General features: G+C 39.7%; 1 protein-coding gene across 13 annotated transcripts in view; it reads left to right on the top strand.

Annotated features, from left to right (window-relative positions):
* The window catches only part of FTCDNL1 (formiminotransferase cyclodeaminase N-terminal like), a 188,238-nt gene that overhangs the window by 27,352 nt on the left and 141,399 nt on the right, over positions 1-19,487 (top strand). For 6 of the 13 annotated variants that reach the window (XM_034954753.4, XM_008974139.5, XM_024928028.4 and 3 more), the window contains exon 5: positions 4,032-4,217. The exons of 2 other annotated variants lie outside the window; for them this stretch is intronic. In XM_034954753.4, the coding sequence (XP_034810644.1) occupies positions 4,032-4,217 (186 nt within the window). Of the gene's footprint in view, positions 1-4,031; positions 5,445-6,070; positions 10,269-11,074; positions 16,535-19,487 lie in introns of those variants that run through there. 5 more of the 13 variants (XM_055108926.1, XM_055108931.2, XM_055108930.2 and 2 more) reach the window with 3 other exon arrangements.

The raw sequence follows: 19,487 nt of genomic DNA, 5'->3' as shown, positions 1-19,487 counted from the left end.
ATTCTGAAAATCCAAGGGCCTTTAGGAATTGTACTAAATCTACTCTGTCTGTGCTCTATAAATGCAACAACAAAGCCTGGATGACAGCACATCTGTTTACAGCATGGTTTACTGAATATCTTAAGCCCACTGTTGATACCTACTGCTCAGAAGAAAATATTCCTTTCAAAATATTCCTGCCCATTGACAATGCACCTTGCCACCCAAGAGCTCTGATGGAGATGTACAAGGAGGTTAATGTTGTTTTCATGCCTGCTAACACAACATCCATTCTGCAGCCCATGGATCAAGGAGTAATTTTGGCTTTCACATCTTATTATTTAAGAAATACATTTTGTAAGGCTATAGCTGCCATAGATAGTGATTCCTCTGATGGATCTGGAAAAAGTAAGTTGAAAACCTTGTGGAAAGGATTTGCCATTCTAGATGCCATTAAGAACATTCATGATTCTTGGGGGGAAGTCAAAGTATCAACATTAAGAGGAGTTTGGAAGAAGTTGATTCCAGCCCTCATGGGTGACTTTAAGACTTTAGTGGAGGAAGTCACTGCAGATGTGGTGGAAATAGCAAGAAAACTAAAATTAGAAGTGGAACCTGAAGATGTGACTGAATTGCTGAAATCTCATGATAAAACTTGAATGGAGCCCAGCAAGGTGGTTCATGCCTGTAATCCCAGCACTTTGGGAGGCTGCAGCTGGCGGATCACTTGAGGCCAGGAGTTCAAGACCAACCTGGCCAACATAGTGAAACCCATCTCTGCTAAAAATACAAAAATTAGCTAGGAGTGGTGGAACACACCTGTAATCCCAGCTACTTGGGAGGCTGAGGCATGAGAATCACTTGAACCCGGGAGGCAGATGTTGCAGTGAGCCTACATCATGCCAGTGCACTCCAGCCTGGGTGACAGAGCAAGATGCTGTCTCCAAAACAAACAAAAAACCCAACAACTAGAACGGATGAGGAGTTACTTCTTATGGATGAAGCAATAAAAGAAGTTTCTTGATGTGGAATCTACTCCTGGTGATGATGCTGTGGACACTGTTGAAATGACAACACAAGATTTAGAATATTACATAAACTGAATTGATAAAGCAGCATCAGAGTTTGAGAGTATTGTTTCCAATATTGAAGTTTTACTGCGGGTGAAATACTATCAAACAGCATCACATGCTACAGAGAAATTTTCGTGAAAGGAAAAGCCAATTGATGCAGTAAACTTCACTGTGGTCTTATTTTAACAAATTACCACAGCCACTCCAGCCTTCGGCAGCCATCAGCCTGATCAGTCAGCAGCAATCAAGATGAAGGCAAGAATGTCCACCAGCAAAAAGATGATGACTTGCTGAAGCCTTAGCATTTTTTAGCAATAAAGTTTTTGATTTTTTTTGAGACAGGGTCTAGCTCTGTCACCAAGGCTGGAGTACAGTGGCATGATCTCAGCTCATTGCAGCCTTGACCTTCCAGGCTCAAGTGATCCTCCCACCTCACCCTGTTCAGTAGCTGGGACTACAGGCATACGCCACCACACCCAAGTAATTTTGTTTATTTTTTGTAGAGTTGGTGTCTCACTATGTTGCCCAGGCTGGTCTCAAACTCCTGATCTCAAGCAATCCTCCCTCCTCAGCCTCCCTAAGTGTTAGGATTACAGGGGTGAGGCACTGCACCTGGCCATTAAAGTATTTTTAAGTTAAGGTATATATATTGGTTTCTGCAGACATAATGCTATTAAACACTTAAGAGATTACAGTATAATATAAACATAACTTTTATATGCACTGGGAAACCAAAAAATTTATGTGACTTGCTTTATTGTGATATTTGCCAGCGATATTTGCTTTATTGCTCTGGTCTGGAATCAAATCCACAATATCTCTGAGGTATGCCTGTACCTTAAAGTAGTGTTAATGAAACAGAAATCACTTAGGGCTAAAATAAACTTAGGAGATTTTCTTGGCTTTATGGTATCTACGATACCAGGAACTTCTAATGTTGGAGTCCCTACCTGACTCAGAGAAAGAACATTTCCCAGGCTGGGTGTGGTGGCTTATGCCTCTAATCCCAGCACTTTGGGAGGCTGAGGCAGGCAGATCACTTGAGGTGAGAAGTTTGAGACCAGCCTGGCCAATATGGTGAAACTCCGTTTACTAAAAATACAAAAATTAACCAGGTGTGGTAGCGGGTTCCTGTAATCCCAGCTACTCTGGAGGCTGAGGCAGGAGAATCCTTTGAACTCAGGAGGCTGAGGTTGCACTGAGCCAAGATCATGCCACTGCACTGCAGCCTGGGCGACAGCGTGAAACTCCATCTCAAAAAACAAACAAAAAACCAGGCTGGGCACATGGCTTATGCCTGTAATCCCAGCACTTTGGGAGGCTGAGGAGGGCAGATCACGAGGTCAGGAGTTCAAGACCAGCCTGGCCAGCATGGTGAAACCCTGTCTCTACTAAAAATACAACAACAACAAAAAAAATTTAGCCAGGCATGGTGGCACGTGCCTGTAATCCAAGCTACATGGTGGGCTGAGGCAGGAGAATTGCTTGAACCCAGGAAGTGGAGTTTGCAGTGAGCCAAGATCGCACCACTACACTCCAGCCAGGGCGACAGAGCGAAACTCGATCTCAAAAAACAAACAAACAAAAAACCACCAAAACCAAAACATTTCCCAAGACTTTTTACACCCCAGTGGTACCCAGTCTTTTTTTAGTGTCTTCTACATTTCATTTCCTCCATTAACATGGCAGCCTGAATGAGAATTAAACAAATAATACACCCTGAAATTGCAGTTGGGAAGGTCTCCTATGCTTATTGTGGCCAGAGATCTCATCTCAGCCCTGATTTTGATGATCCGTGACACGGAACAAATAAAGAAGGCCTGCACTCCCGCTATCCCAGGCCAGCCCCAGAATTCCCTGAGCACCTACATTTCGTATATCAGACAAAAATGTATGCCATCTCTGTGTTTGCTTACAGGGGACTATAATTAGCTCCTAGAAAACAAGCAGAGGTCCGGTGAAGGAGTAATCTAGAAAAGCCCAGCAATTCTATATTTTGCCTTGAGAAGATAAAATCATATCCAGAGAATCCAGATATGAAGAATGGCAGAGGAAGATGAAAAATGTTCTGTCATTTAGAGTAATCTCCAATTGTGTTTAAATATTAGGCTTCCTTATGTAGCATCTGGCCCAGAGCTGTCCAATAGAACTTTCTATGGTAATGGAAATGTTCTTTATCTGTGCTGTCCAGTATGGAGACCACTAGCCATGTGTGGTTGTTAAGTACTTGAAATGTGACAAGTGCAACTAAAAAACTTCATTTTTCATTTTTTTCTTTTCTTTTTTTTAGTTTTTGTAGAGATAAGAGTCTAACTATGTTGCCCAGGCTGTTCTCAAACTCCTGGCTTCACGCTATCCTCCTGTGTCAGCTTCCCAAAGTACTGGAATTATAGGTGTGAGCCACTGCCCTGGCCCATTTTATTTAATTTTAGTCGATTAAAACTTTAGTTCTAGAGATAAATCCTAATTAAAATTTTAATTGATTAGAATTAAATTTTAATAGCATACATAGCTAGGGGCTACTGTATTAGACAGTGTGGTTACTGGCCCTTGCCCTCCTAACTTTTTATACTTTCTAACAATATTTACAAGTTGGGGCTATTATAACATTGTTCAAAAATTGAAGGCACCGATTTCATTAATCCTACATATACATTTCCACTGTGAAATTAGATTTGTAATGGGTTAGAAATTCAAGCCTCCTTGTATCAAGGCAAGATTTTATTGTGAGACTAACTTCAATGGAGCATTCATTATGTTTAAGCTTTGATGTTTAAAATTTGTATAAATCATGTGCTTTAGTGGTGATGGTTGCACAACAGTGTGCAACTTCATGCCACTGATCTGGACACTTAGAAATGACTAAAATGATGAGTTCTATGTTAAATATGTTTTACCACAGCAAAAAAATTATATGCTTTGGTTTTTAAAATTTGGCTTGATTGTGATTTTCTTTGGTTAAAATTCCCTCTGCCACAGGCCTTGCTGAGGATCTGGTGCTGCATGTTCCTGGCTGCAGTGTGTTTCTCTTTGGCGAAGCTGACCTGCCTGAGAAGCGCAGTCTTGTCCAGAGAAGGAAGCAGCTGGGCTGGTTCACGAGGAGGGATTTCAGTGCTCTTCAGCCTGACCTGGGAGCTGCCCCTTCCCAAAGATGTGGTTTAACAGGTTCTGAGCATGGTTTTTGCTTTGCTCTTTTTTTTTTTTTTTAAACTTGAGATCCCCTTTATGAGTCACACCCTGTTAATGCAGGAAGAGTTATAGGGGTGGCTGCTTCTTGAAATGGGTGAGGCTCTCCTTTCTGCTGTTACTCTCACCCAGGCCCTTTTAAGCTAACCTGTGAGCCTAGAAGCTCTCGTCAAGTATTTGATGAGGGCCCCCAGAAGTGATATTCAAGATATATCATTAGCCCTGCAACGTGATCACTGATGAAAAGAATGCTCATAGCTCCTGGCACTGGGGCAGGGTCCTGGAGGCCCCTGTCTGTGAATGGTGTGGGGTGTGTCCTCGGGTGTGATGGAGACACCTGGAGAGGGAGGACTTAGGGAGAGAGAGGACTTAGGGAGAGATCACTTCTAGCTGGTAGGAAGGTCTTTCAATACTTAAACATCAGTGTAGCCAAGTTGGTGCTTACAGCTGGAAATCAGTTCTAGAGGAACCCTGGAAAAAAGCTGTTCTAGATAACGGACTTCTAGAATGCAGAGACCAAAGACTGGAAAAAGAAACTATTCCTTCCCCTGGCTCTCATCAACTTTTGCCTCTCTCTGCTGCTCCTGCCCTCACTCCCTGCCCCACCCTAAGGGATGTGTCAGGAAAAGGTGGAACTCCTCTCTGTTGTCTGTACTTCCACCATCCTAGTGTCACTTATTTGAGTCTTAATTGTTTCATTTTCAGACTCTGTTGGGGCCACAAATTAAACCATGTAAGGTCACATTTTGATGGTCAGTCAATAACTTAAGCAGTTACCAAAATACTAGATATCCAAGGAGCGAGAGGTGGGCGAGCATAAGAAACACATTTCTCATGGCACAGCTCTGCCAAAGCCCTGCAGAATCATTTACACATAGGTCTTTGGTTAGTAGCCCCTGGCACAGAATTCTGATCTTAAACAAATATTGTCTATAATCAAGTAGAGCAATGCAATTAAAAAAAAAAAAAAAGCACAGGTTTTGGGGCCATGCTGAAATCCCAGCCTTGCTATTTGCTGGCTGTGTGACCGTGGTTCCTTGGTCTCATTATGCTTTGGTTCCCATATCTATAAAACGGACGTAATAATGTCTCCCTCTCATTATTGTGAAGTTGAAATGATGTCTGTAAAGTGCCCAACACAGTACTAAAGGGCTATTTTTTTCTTCCCTATGAAGATGAGATTTAATAAAAGTGATATTATAAATGTATTTCATTCAACATTTTGTCATAGAAAAAAGGAAGAGACTGATTGCTCTCTGCCAATTTGAACCTCACATATTTTCCCATGATTTGTCTCACAAATGGAGAAGTGTAAAGTTTTATGACTAAATTTTCAGAAATCCATTTCCTGGTTTCTAATTTGAGCCTCCCTAAAGACTGAAGAGATTATACCGCAGATGTAGTCACTTCAGTGCCAGGTGGACTGGTATTGCAGTCAGGTGGACGGGAATTAGACATAGGTATACTGCTGTGAGATCATTAGGTTAAGCAAACACTTGAATAACTTAATTCTCATTTTTGCAGTGCTGTTAGAATAAATGGGTCTATATTTGGGAAAAACTTTAACCTGATATAAAAAGCATATGTGAGTTAAAGACCAAATGCTAATATTATCACTAATTATGTTTAGTTTCCTGAGAACAAACTTGATATGTTGTTGTTTAAACTAAAGGGAGGATTGCTTCCCAATCTGATCTATCACCTGCCTGTGGTTGGATAATCTGTGTCTCTGCCTCATCATTATCTATTTTATATTGTTTGATTTGAAATGGTCAACACACTGGGATTTCTGATTTTTTCTTTTTCTTACTTTTTTTTTTTTTTTGAGACAGGGTCTCATGGCATTTGCCTAGGCTGGAGTACAGTGGTGCGATCTCGGCTCACTGCAGCCACAACCTCATGGGCTCAGGTGATTCCCCCACCTCATCCTTCCAAGTATATTTTGTAGAGACAGGGTTTCACCATGTTGCCCAGGCTGGTCTCAAAACTCTTGGACTCAGGCCATCTACCCACCTTGGCTTCCCAAAGTCCTGGGATTATAGGCGTGAGCCCCTGTGCCTGGCCCATGATTTTATTCTCTGTTTTTACTCACATGGAGATCTGTAATTTACATAAAAAATTTCATAAAAATCTGCAAATCCCAAGTTAAAACATTAAGATGCCAAAATTGGCACAACAAATGTTTAAAGAGGATATTTAAAAGGTAATATTTAATACTGGGGAAGATGTAGTTAGAGACATTTACACTGTTAATGATAGTATAAATTGGTATAAACTTTTTAGAAGTGAGCTTGTGATATGTGCGAAGAGCTCTAAAAATGTATATAACTGCCTTTCAGGAATTCTAGATCTAGAGATAAATCCTAAGGAAATAGTAAAAGGTATATGTACAAGTATGTTTATCAAAGCATTATTTATAATAGCAAATACTGAAAATAATGGAAATGTTTGCTATTTGGGTATGTTTATGTAAACTATGGCATACTCAAGCATGATGTTTTAGAAGAACTTTCAGAGACATAGAAAATGCAATCTAATGTAGAGAGAATTTGCAGTTAAATTAGTTAATGAAACAGATATTAAGTACCTACTATGTGCTAAGCAGTATCACCAGCGGGCAAAATAGAACTTATCTGTCCTCAAAGAACTACATTGTAGTTGGGGAGGGGCAAAGAGACAGACGATAAATAAAAGCCTTAATAAACAAATGAATTATATAGTACATTAGAAAATAACAAGTGCTACAGCCAAAATAAATATTGAACAGGACAAGGACATTAAGAGTTCTAGAATGGGGCCGTATTGTGATTATAAGTGGAATAATCCAAATTAGGCCTCATTGTAAAGGCAATATTAGAGCAAAGACTTGAAGGAGTGAGGCCACTAGCCACGTGGAGATGTGGAGGAGAGTTTTAGGCAGAGGGAATAGCCAGTGCAAGGGATACCAGGTAGTATAGGCAGCATGATCTCAATATTGTAAAATATATATGTACATATTTTGTTTATATTATATGTAAGAAAAACATTTTTATATTCTTAAAGCTTCCACCATATTTTCATAATATCTCTAAATCAATCCTGTGATTATTTCCATCATCTTCCCTGAAGGGTAATTAGTAAGATTTATTAGTGGTCAATTTTATAAAAGTTAAGTTTCAGTGCCTGTATTCAGATTATATTTGATGGCATACTCATGATAAGAAGGGAAAAGGAGCACAGCTTTTCCCCTATATGCCTTTTTTCACTGGTACCCATGACCAAGGGTAGAAACCTTAGCTTGTGGAAGAAACAAGAAAATTACAGTTTGCCAAGTTTGGGCAGTCTGTTTGTCCATCATTTAGTAGGCTCAAAGCAGGTGCTAATAGCAGAAAAATAAAGTATTTCAAGGAGGATCAGTGAATAAGGGATGTGAATAAACAATTAGTTTCTAATATTCCTCACACCAGATAGTAGAGTTTAAGACTTTCTACTAAAATATTAGATTACCTTAATTGCACATATTCTTCCTTAAAAAATAATCCAGAAAGAAGTAAATTGCTTTCTTTCTTTTTTTTTTTTTTTTTGAGATGGAGTCTCGCTCTGTCACCCAGGCTGGAGTGCAGGAGTGCAGTGGTATGATCTCAACTCACTGCAACTTCCGCCTCCTGGGTTCAAGCGATTCCCCTGCCTCAGCCTCCCGAGTGGCTGGGACTACAGGCACGTGCCACCATGCATGGATAATTTTTTGTATTTTAGTAGAGACGGGGTTTCACCATGTTGGCCAGGATGGTCTCGAACTCCTGACCTCGTGATCTGCCCACCTCGGCCTCCCAAAGTGCTGGGATTACAGGCATGAGCCACTGTGCCTGGCCATAAATCGCTTTCATTTTTTGAAGCAATATCTACTGAAGTAGAATTTATAACACCTCTTTCTTTAGGGTAGAAATGTTATTCATCTAATTTTTCAATGAATTTGGTTCCCAACAATAGCGATTTCCCACTTGTTTAAATTTAATTGGCTTTATATATTTTTCTAACTTTTTTTTGGTTATGTCAGTGTTTCCTAACATATTTTTCCCTCCCACCAAAACAGAAAAACCTCAACACATTGTTGCTATGTTTATGTTTTTCCCTACAAAAATGAAATAGAAATGATTGGCGCTATCAACTGTACAGTACAGTCAACAATCCAGGACAAATTAATTTGCACAGTACCAGAGAGGAAGCAGAATCTATAAGGAAACAGGTTTCTGTTTTGAAGTTCCCAAAGAATATTATAAACAGAAGAGAAAAAGAAGTGAGCTCAGAAATGATTAACACCCATAGTCAGTGCCAAACACACAAACTCTTTTAAGCCAAATTCCTTTTAAAAGTTTGTAGTTGGCCAGCTTGTGGGGAACATAAATAAGGGCAAAGCAGTAATAGTTGATACTTTTAGATCTATAAATAAATACTTTATACATATATATTTAAAACCCTAAACATTTATGGGGTAATTTAAACACTGCTGTCTGATATGTTGTATGAATGGCCTGCATGTATGCATCATTGTTTAAAAATGCAGGGAAAATTCTTTGAACTGTAGTTTCATATGATGCCCTAGGAGTCAGAGATGGAGGTAATTGGTACATCTTGGAATCAGGGGCTTCTGTTTAGTTATTTAAATGGGTTACTGAGCACTTTCCTGCTTACTTCTTTCTACTATAAATAAGAAATGCATCATCAGGCACTTTTCTTGACATTGAATACTCCAATTTACTCCACACCAAAACTTTATCTGGTATTTGAAAAATAATTTCTAGTTTTAGAATGAGTCTCGTTTTAAGGAGCCTATTTTTAAAAATTATTTGCTGATGCTGGCTAGGAAGCCTAGTTGGGATGATGAAAAATGAAAGTCTCAATGTGTCACTAAGCATGTAACCTATAATTGGAGCATGAAGGACTTAAGACTTTGCCTGAACTCAGGGAGGGCACTGTTCTATTATTGAAAAACCTGACAGCAGGCAAGTTACTTGAGTTTCCCTCTTATCTGGACTGGCTTAATTATGGGAGGTAAATTTGTACCTATGTTTGTAATCTCTTCTGAATTATTTCTACTCTGAAAGATTTAAAGGCAATAGAATGAGGTTCACAATGCCTCACAGAGCAAGGAAACGTCATAACCATTTTACAGAAAGAATGCTGAGCAGAGGCAGTGTCCTGTTGAGGTGGAACTTGAATTTGGACCCACGGGAGTACTTCCTAGCCCTGTGGCACGTGGTTCTCACTTAGCTTTCTTTTCTGTGGATTCAGCCACACGGACACAAGTCCTGCATTCTTCCCGCCATGGGAGCATTGGACTTAGCAATTATGTTTGAGTTTTATGGCTTTAGTCATCAAATGTCCTGTTTCAGCTGTGGTTTCCCTTTAGTGCATGGTCTAAAAAATTTAAAATACCAATATATAATGATAACTAATTGTTTTTGGTGTAATAACTGTTTATGTTTTTGAACCTGAGTTCTGAGTCTGGTTGCCTTGCTCTGTTTGTTACTCTGAAGCAAAGTCCACATTTAGGCTAGAGTTTTACCTTATTTTAACTTTCTTCCTGTTTTTATACTGAGCAAACTGCATGGTTCCTGGCACTCACCAGGTTTTCAGTAAAAAAGTTTTGTTTTTTGTTTTTTTTTTTTGAGACAGAGTCTCGCTCTGTCACCAGGCTGGAGTGCAGTGGCAAGGCGATCTCTGCTCACTGCAACCTCTGCCTCCTGGATTCAAGTGATTCTCCTGCCTCAGCCTCCTGAGTAGCTGGGACTACAGGCATGCGCCACCATGCCCAACTAATTTTTGTATTTTCAGTAGAGACGGGGTTTCACAATATTGGCCAGGCTGGTCTCGAACTTCTTACCTTGTGATCCGCCTGCCTTGACCTCCCAAAGTGCTGGGATTATAGGTATGATCCACCGCGCCCAGCCCGGCAACAAAGTATTTAATGAGGGAGTTGAATTGGTTGAAAAGAATCTATTTATTCAAACTGTAATGCAGTCCACAAATTTGAAGTTTTCTCTTTAGATATAAAAGTGCTAAATATCCTAAAACACCATCCCAGCTCTCTCCTCATGTATGCTTTAATACTGGCCACCAAAGAGGAGTATAATATAATGAATGGAACTTCTGAAGACACCCCTAAACAACTTTGGCACTCCTAAAGTGAAACACTTTTCTGTAGAGTTAAAATATATAGAATCCTTTCACCTTTAATTGATTGAAAATGATGGTGCCTGGAACTATTTTTGAGAATAATTTTGATCTAAAGGGAAAAAAAATACATGTGTTTCTTCTGAGTGCTGCTTTTCCATTTTCCTAATGGGCTCTTCACTATTGTTTTGTCTGAATGCAGTTTTTTATTTGTGTTATTCCAGACATGGTCCTACCACAAGCATCTTTAAACCAGACATTAATAGCATAGTTCACAGTCATTACTGCCAGTGCTCAAACACAAATATTGCATTTGTGTTTGCAAAAGCTACACATCAGATGTTAATTAAGTGCATTTGGTTTTTTTCTGCTTAAACAATCTGGCATAAAGAGTTTACATCCATATCAGTTCACCATAAGGTCTCAACAATATCTAAATCACCAGCCATACAGTATATGATAAATACAGTGTTTCCACACAAGAAAATAACAGAATTGTCAGGAAAACATCAGGCCTGTTATATTTCTCTGTGAAATAATAGCGACTGAATCTCAGTTTCTTTTTCTTTTTGATAAAAAAGTATTTAACTAGGAGTAAACACCAATATTTAGAATGATAAATTTTTCATTAAAGCACACATGGAAAGCAAAATCATACCAAAGATTTTTTTCCTTGTTTTTAGCTTGCTTCAGGGCGTTGTGACAGTTGTGTTGGAAGAAAATTGGAATTTCAGCCTTGCAGTGAGGGGATCCGTGCTGCCACCAGAGCAGCCGAGTGCCAATCTGCGGGAGGCGGGAGTGGAGCGAAACTGCAAACTGAGAAACAAACTTTCACATCAGGTTTCTAATTTTAGAGCAAAAAGTGGAATTACTTTAATGATATGACATTTAACTAGAAATACGATTTGCTGGGATTAATTATCTCTCTCATTTAAAATACCTTCTTAGTAGGTTTAAATTAACATAAAAATCAAATTCAGCATTTAAATAAGGTCAATGGGACTGCTGGATTTAAACACAGAATTTGATTCAGTATAATTGGATCACCGTATTGGTTTTGACTTGGAAGGATTAAATGGAGGAAATTGGAAAAGCGTGAATTTGGGCAGAAAGAGAAATTTTCTCTTCTTTTTCTTTCTTTCTTCTTTCACCTTCCAAGGGAGAGAAGTTTCCCCACCTTGGAGAGGAAACTACTACCCTGATTAGGTCAGAAACATCTCAGATTCATTAATTGTCTCCGTTTTATCACTACTTGAATAAGAAATAGTAATAAAACAAAAATATTGTGTAACTAAAGCTTACTAGAAGAATTTAAAATACATATAACAAGGGTCTGTTTGAAAAATGATTATTCTGTGTTAAGTGATTACCTCTTATTTTATTTAAAAGCATATGAAAGTTATTTCTGACGTTTTATTTTGCTTAAAAAAATGAACTTTATGCTTTTGAAGGAATTTTAAAAATAAGAGTTTCATTTCAATCAAGTAAGTCGCTGTTGGGACACTGAACAGTGTACGTGTCATGTTCTTTATTGAACTCTTGTCCTTACAGCTTATGTCTAAACTTACTTTATCTTTAATAATTTGTCTTAGGCAATGAGTTCATTTATAGCAAGAATGATCAACTTTGGAAATTCTACTAACAAGGGGAAGTTATTAGACATGCAATGGAAGAGGATGTCTTGGAATTTGCTGGGTGAGGGATTCAGGAAAAGTCCCAGGGCTACAGGGATGGAATGACCCATGTCATGGGGAAAGCCCCAGGTCCACATGCAGGAACTTCCTTTGAAAGTGACTTGCTCCCTCAGGCTGATGAATTGCATGTGAATAACTGAATGTGACTGGGCATATCAAAGCTATGGGACAGCAAAGTGTAATGGTGAAGCACTACAGGCCTGGTAAGGATTTTGAATGGTCATGCTGATGTAACCCCCAGTGTTATATACTCTTCAGCAAAACCTGAGTGTGATCCAACTATTTGTTGGAACGATGGTAAAGATATTACCATTCCTTGAGTCAAAATAGGATATGTACATTAGATTTTAGGACATAAGGCTATTTGTAACATGACTTATTGGGGGGTAAATGAGAGAAAAATGTTTGGAAGTTTTCTGTTAAAGAGTGGCAACATTAAGATTGACAAAAATTCCAGTTATACTCTGTGCAATGTTAAAACTGATATAATTCTTAAAGATATTTAGGGTAAGTGATTGGGACATGAGATGATGAGAGAGAGATGTATTGACTGTTAGGAAATTTAATTTTTATGAAATCAGCATTATGGGGAAATACTGTAATCTGATTCATTCCTGCAGAATTCCCAGGAGGAAGAGGCCCAGCCTCGGGAGTTGAAATGTTTCATTATGTACATGTGTGGGAAAAAGATGAAATGTGGTTTCCGTGTGCTGATTTTCTGTAAAACATCTATTAGTATGAGAGTAGTCAGGCTAGGCAACAAAGCCCCCAAACCATCGTAGTGTAGGGAAAAGTGAACCCAGAAGGCATTTCTCTGATGGATGCTGACATCAGGAGCAATAAGTTTGAAAGTAGCAAGAAAAAGTAATGACAGTAAAATAATGTTGAAATAGTAGCTAAGGAATGATCACATGCTGAAGATGAGGTCAGTCCTTTATTCCTCATCAATCCCTGCTTAACTTTGCTTTTAGAAATGTAAGGTTCCCCAAAAATGAGGAAACTGCAAATGTAAGCTTTTTATACCAATGCTAATTTAACCAAGTTGTCCATCTTATAGTGTAAACTATAATTAGAGCCACGCTATTTATGTAATGTGAGCCGCACCATCCCTGAGACAGGGAAAGGCGGGACATTTGCCCCTGAGCTCTAGAGTAACAGGGCTCTAGAGTGTCAATGGCCATCTCAGCCTCTTGTAAAGCTGGGGATGGAAGAAAGAGGTGCCTCCAACAGGTTTCACAAAGAGAAAGGCACGAGGTTTATAAGTCTGTGTGAGGGGACTCTTTTGTCTTGTTTGGCTCCAAACCCTGCCAAACTCACATCATCACAAAACACGTGAGTCCCTTTGCTCTTCCCAGTTCCAAGGCTGTTTGTTAGTTTTTAGTGACCTCTTTCTCTAATTAAGACTGGTTTTGAGATTCATTTTAATCTGATATTAACCTAATTCAATAATGACAGGAGTTTGTTTCGGAGAGAGGGAGTGGTAGGTACAGAGGTGTGATTTACTTCTGTCTCTGAGACTCTTAGGCCTGTCATTGAATTCAAGCCCCCATGGAGATGGCCTTGGAAATGAATGAAGGTCCAAGGCCTGTTGCTGCTGATGACACTTAGCTCTTAACCGTGCTTTTCTTTCTCTGTTGGTATTTTGGAAAGTTCGAGCTCTTTTAGGAAAAAAAAAAATCCTTCAGATAGTTTAGAGTAGATAAAGTTACCTGATTATAGCCTAAATACTTTTGTTATGGAAAAAAGTATTATCAGCAAAATAAAATCAGATACTAAGTGACTAAAAAATGGGAGGGTTACCAAAAAAAAAAAAAAATCAGGTACTAAGTGACTAAAAAATGAGAGGGTTACCAAATATAATCTCTCTTTCAAAGCATGATTGTTCATTCTTGCCTTACTACTTTTAGGATGATCTGCTGCTCATAAACCAGATATAGAATTTTGAAATGTTTATATGGGGAGATGGCATGATGGTGTTGGGCATGACTTCAAGGAAGTACTTATTCTTTTGGAATTTAGATGGAAAGTCTAAAGGTTTAGAGAACATACTGTTTTTGAGCAAAGAGAAGGGTATTGGCAGAAGAAATTTTATTTGAAAGAAAATAAAATTTGTAGCCTTTTTGTATACTAAAAGAAGCTATTTGTCAATGATGGCAATTTTAATTAAATCCTTAGTATTTATATTGTTCTAGTATCAGATGCTTCCCATAAAGCACAGAGAAATGAATTTTTCCACAAATTGAGTTTAGCAAGAAATACTGTGATCTTCTTTAATAAGAGCGCAAAATGTGAATTTATTTTAAGGAATTAAAAATAAAGAGTTTGGCTGGGTGTGGTGGCTCATTCCTGTAATCCCAGCACTTTGGGAGGCCAAGGTGGGAGGATCACTTGAACCCAGGAGTTTGAGACCAGCTTGGTCAATGTAGTGAGACTATCTCTATTAGAAAAAAAAAAGTTAAAAAAAAAAAGGCTGAACTCAATCTTTTTATAGGATCCAGTGATCTAATTTTTTTTACTTACATTTGATTCTTGAATCTGATTGCATTTATATTATTCTGGAATTCCAATTCTGTGTGTGTTTTCTCTGTCAATATGATTACAACGAAGATGGAAAAGATGATGGACTAGGTATGGTTTTTAGACGTGAGGAATTTTAGTTGCTCTGGTGAAGAGAGAAAATGCTGTCCAGTTAGATCTGATAGGTCTGTCTCTCAGTCTCTGAGAGGTGAGAAGCAGCAGTGCCCAGGTCTTGCCTTGCTTTGGCGGAGGCTGTGTGGCCCGATAGAAAGAACAGCAGACAGTGGTTTGGAGGGCTTGAGTTCAGTCCTTGCTCTTATTTTTCATGTAGCCATAATTTCATTAACTATGAAATAGGAAAAATAGTTCCCTCCCCAACTAGGGGAATAAATGTCTATAAGCTGTAATGTAAAAATGAAATGTATTATTAATAGTTTTTCTAGGTCTATTCTAGAGCTTTGCTTTAGTTTTGAGCATCAGTATTAAACAGATGAGAGGGGATAAAAGCACATGGTGCCACTGATTCATATTGGGTTGTAGGGGTTGATTCATTTGCCGGTTACCTGAATTAACCTCTCCAGGTTCCTGTCACAGCATTACAGGCTGCTGGCTTTGAGCAAGGCCTATTTAAAACCAAACATCCTTTTAACGGGTACAGTGTGTCATTTGGGAAGATGAAAAATGTTCTGGAGATGGATGATGGTGCTTGGTTGCACAACAGTGTGAATGTACTTAATTCCACTGAACTATATACTTAAAAATGGCTAAAGTGGTAAATTGTATGTTATGCACATTGTGTTTTATAATTTAAAAAGAACAAAAAGTATGTATTTATCCCACAAAAGTTTAGAAAAAAATACAAAAATCCCCTCATATCTGAATAAGATAACTTTACTAAGTCCATTGTCTTAGTCCATTCTTGTATTGCTATAAAGAAATACCTGAGACTAGGCAATTTATAAAGAAAAGAGATGTAATTGGCTCATGGTTCTGCAGGCTGTACAAGAAGCATGATGCTGACATCTGCTTGGCTTCTGGGGATGCCTCAGGAAACTTACAGTCATGGTGGAAGGGGAAGGGGGAGCAGTTATGTCACATGGCCAGAAAAGGAGCAAGAGAGCTGGTGGGGAGGTGCTACCTACTTCTAAATGACCAGATCTCACAAGAACTCACTCACTGTCATGAGGAGAGTACCAAGAGGATGGTACTAAACCATTCATGAGAAATGCACCCCCGATGATTCAGTCACCTTTCACCAGGCCCCACCTCCAACACTGGGTATTACGATTGAACATGAGATTTGGGTGGAGACATTGATCCAAACCAGATCATCCATATGTTCTAAATAAAATGTTGGGAAATTTCTGTTATCTACTAATAGACACAAATATGTATGACCTATTTTTCCCTTTTAAAATCTATTATGATGGACTGTAATGCTCCAGATGAGGTTTAGTTAATGGTTTAAAATAAAGTTGATTAAATGTGGCCTTTGATCCAGCTATCCATTAAAAAGCAAAAATTTACATTTTTATTATAAATAAATAATTTTCTTTTTCTGAGATAGAGTCTCATTCTGTTACCCAGGTTGGAGTGCAGTGGCACAATCTTGGCTCACTTCAACCTCCACCTCCCAGGTTCAAGGGACTCTCCTACCTCAGCCTCCTGAGTAGCTGGGATTACAGGTGCACATCATCACACTCAGCTATTTTTTTTTTTTCCAGTAGAAACAGGGTTTCGCCATCTTGCCCAGGCTGGTCTTGAACTCCTGAGTTCAGGTGATCTGCCCACCTCGGGCTCCCAAAGTACTGGGATTACAGGTGTAAGCCACCATGCCTGGCCAATAAATAATTTTTAAAACAAGCACAGAAACACCTCTTACTTCTCGTTCATATTTGAATTTGTCTTTTCTTTCTCTGTTCCCCTTCTGCCTTTTAGAAAATCTGAACCAGCTGTAAATTGTGGAAGGTGTTCTGGTGGATGGGTACACTATCACCAGCTCTTCCTCTGCAGGAACTGGCATAAGTCACTGGGATGCATCTATAATAACTAAGAAGGACGATCCCATTGGCTTGAGAAAACCTGACAAAATGAGCAAGCAAATACCCCGACTCATACGCACCTTTTCTCAGATTGGCCTCTTAGAAGCAGCCCCACAGTTTGTGCCAATGTTTCATCAGTATTTGTTTTTTAAATCTTACTACAAGGTGGACAATGTATGGAATATGTGCTTCATAGTTCATATTTACCCTCCCTCCTTTCACCAACTGTGAAGAGGCCAAAATTGATGTGAACAAATAGACTTTACTTTCTATCAGCCCCTTTGTGTTTTTATTCTACCCAACTTTAAACTTTAACTTTTAGTTTCTTAAAAGAGGGATAAGGAAAGCAATAAGCTAGGCTATGAGGTGATAAGGTTTTGTGTGTGGGGTGCGGGGCAGAGGGGGAGTTGTCATTGGTTTCCAGCCTAAATTGGGGCTTGACTCACAATAAATTAAAAGTATTTAAACATTGGGAGAGGGGAGTAAGTAAAATATAACTGAAATAAAACAAAAGGGAGGTAATATTTTCATTTCTTGACATAATGAAAAGCCTTGCTCTGTAATTGGTTTGTACTGTCTTGGAAGTGGCGTCCGTGGTCAACAAAGGACCACTCTGTGAGAGATCTGCAAGGAATTTATCATTCCCCCTGGCTGAGCCAAAGCAGGCTTGATATACAGTTTTGTTTCATATAAATATTCTCATGTTACTGTTTATTCTGTGGGAATATGAGGATCTCACTGACAGGGTACGTGCTCCACTGCCTTGCTTTTAAAGGCATTTATTTGACTCTGTTGTTTGTACTTGCCCAGAAACTTCAGAGAACAGCCCAGGAACTTGTTTGATAAGCATCCAGACCATGCTCCCGAAGTATGTTGTGCTTGGGGGGTTAGGAAAGCTTATTGTTTTAAGCGAGCCTGCACATGGCCTCCAAGGAGCCCATTTTTCATAGATAAAACAATTAGAACACCCTCAGCAATCTCTTAGAATGCTTCTCCAATGTGTAATAAAATGTCCTGGTGAGCAGGGCTCTGGATGAACTCAGACTGCCTTTGGATTACTGTGCCACTTCTTTTGTTCCTATTTGCAGTATTGTGAGGCAAATTAGCGTATTGTGAATTAAGATGTGAGATACAGACCTAAACATGGGACTAATTTCTTTCTACATTTTTAGTGTGGGTGTTAACCTATTATCTCTCAGCTCCGCATTCATCCTTCCATATACTTTTTTTTTTTTTCAAGACAAGGTCTTGCTTTGTTACCCAGGCTGGAGTGCAGTGGCATGATCATGGCTCTCTGCAGCCTTGACATCCCAGGCTGAAGTGATCCTCCCACCTCAGCCACCCAAGTAGCTGGGACTACAGGTGCACACCACTACACCTGGCTAATAACTTTTTATTTTATTTTATTTTATTTTATTTTTTGAGACAGAGTCTTACTCTGTTGCCCAGGATGGAGTGCAGTGGCATGATCTCAGCTCACTGCAACCTTCGTCTCTTGGGTTCAAGCGATTCTGCTGCCTCAGCCTCTGGAGTAGCTGGGATTACAGGTGCACGCTGCCACACCCAGCTAATTTTTTGTATTTTTGGTAGAGACGGGGTTTCACTATGTTGGTCAGGCTGGTCTCGAACTCCTGACCTCAAGTGATCCGCCTGCCCCGGCCTCCCAAAGTACTGGGATTACAGGTATGAGCTACTGCGCCCAGCCAGTTTGTTTCATTTTTATGTTTAGTAGACACAGGACCTTGCTATGTTGCCCAGGCTGGTCTTAAACTGAGCTCAAGCAGTCCTCCCGCCTTGGCCTCCCAAAGTTCTGGGATTACAGTCATGAGTCACTGCACCTGGCCCCATACTCTACTTTCTGATCCTGGGACTCTGCAAACCACATTTCTTCTTTGCCAGCCAGTTCCCTATTAGGCTCTGCCAATATGGGGTCCTGGACTGGGGAGGCTGCAGGGGTGGAGGATGGTGAGGGATTGCTCCTTCCTTTTGACCTCCTGTTTCTAGAAGCCCCACTTCAGCAGTGACTCCTCACCTTGACAGTGGCTCTTAGTTCCAGGCTCCAGCTGTTCTTTCTCCCCACCCCCCAACACTTTTCAGAGCTTGCCTTGTTGCACTCCTCAGAAGCCCCAGCATCAGCTGGGCAGTGCCACCTTCCTCAGACGTCTGAGCCCCAGCTCTGCAGGGCCTCTCCTTTCAGCTTCTAGGCTCTGAGGACCCCTGCTGTAGTGAGTGGTGCTGCCTGCAGTTACAGCTCTGTGATCCCTTGTTCTCTGTTTTGCTTTTTAAGTTCAACAACTGTTGACAATTTTTTTTTGTGATCTCTTTTGAAATGCTTAGTGTAGTTTCTGTTTTCCTGATTGGGTTCGGACTGGCTTCTGTCAGAAACAAACATCAGCAGACCCAGTGGGACTGGGGGAAATGGAGAGGGAAAGGAGAAGGCAGAAAATATTCTTTGTGAACATAGCTCCTAACACAAACAGCCCACGCATGGTTACTCTCCTTTTCTTCTCATTCGCACATTATTCTCTTATCTCACTGTCTTCTTCTTGTCAAATTCGCGGTTTCCTTTTGGAATTCGTGCTATTTTTTCCACCAGTAGGGAGTCTGAGTGTTGACTTGAGGTGAGGGTGGGAAATGCCATGGAAAGCATTGGGCCAGGTTTTCCAAAGGATGTCTTTTGCGTAGTAGCATATTCCATCATTTAAAATGTAAACTAATGTAATTATATAATTTAAAAAAGTAAAGTCTTTTGAATCTTATAATAGTTACTTGTCTTTCCTTGTATAGCCATCTTTACCTGCCATGTAGATAATGCTTTTTATCTGGTGGTAGGCCCCCAGCCA

The sequence above is a fragment of the Pan paniscus genome, chromosome 13, assembly GCF_029289425.2.
Source record: "Pan paniscus chromosome 13, NHGRI_mPanPan1-v2.0_pri, whole genome shotgun sequence".
NCBI lineage: Eukaryota > Metazoa > Chordata > Mammalia > Primates > Hominidae > Pan > Pan paniscus.
Note: the sequence above shows the minus strand (reverse complement) of the source record. Positions and strands in the feature narration are given on the sequence as shown.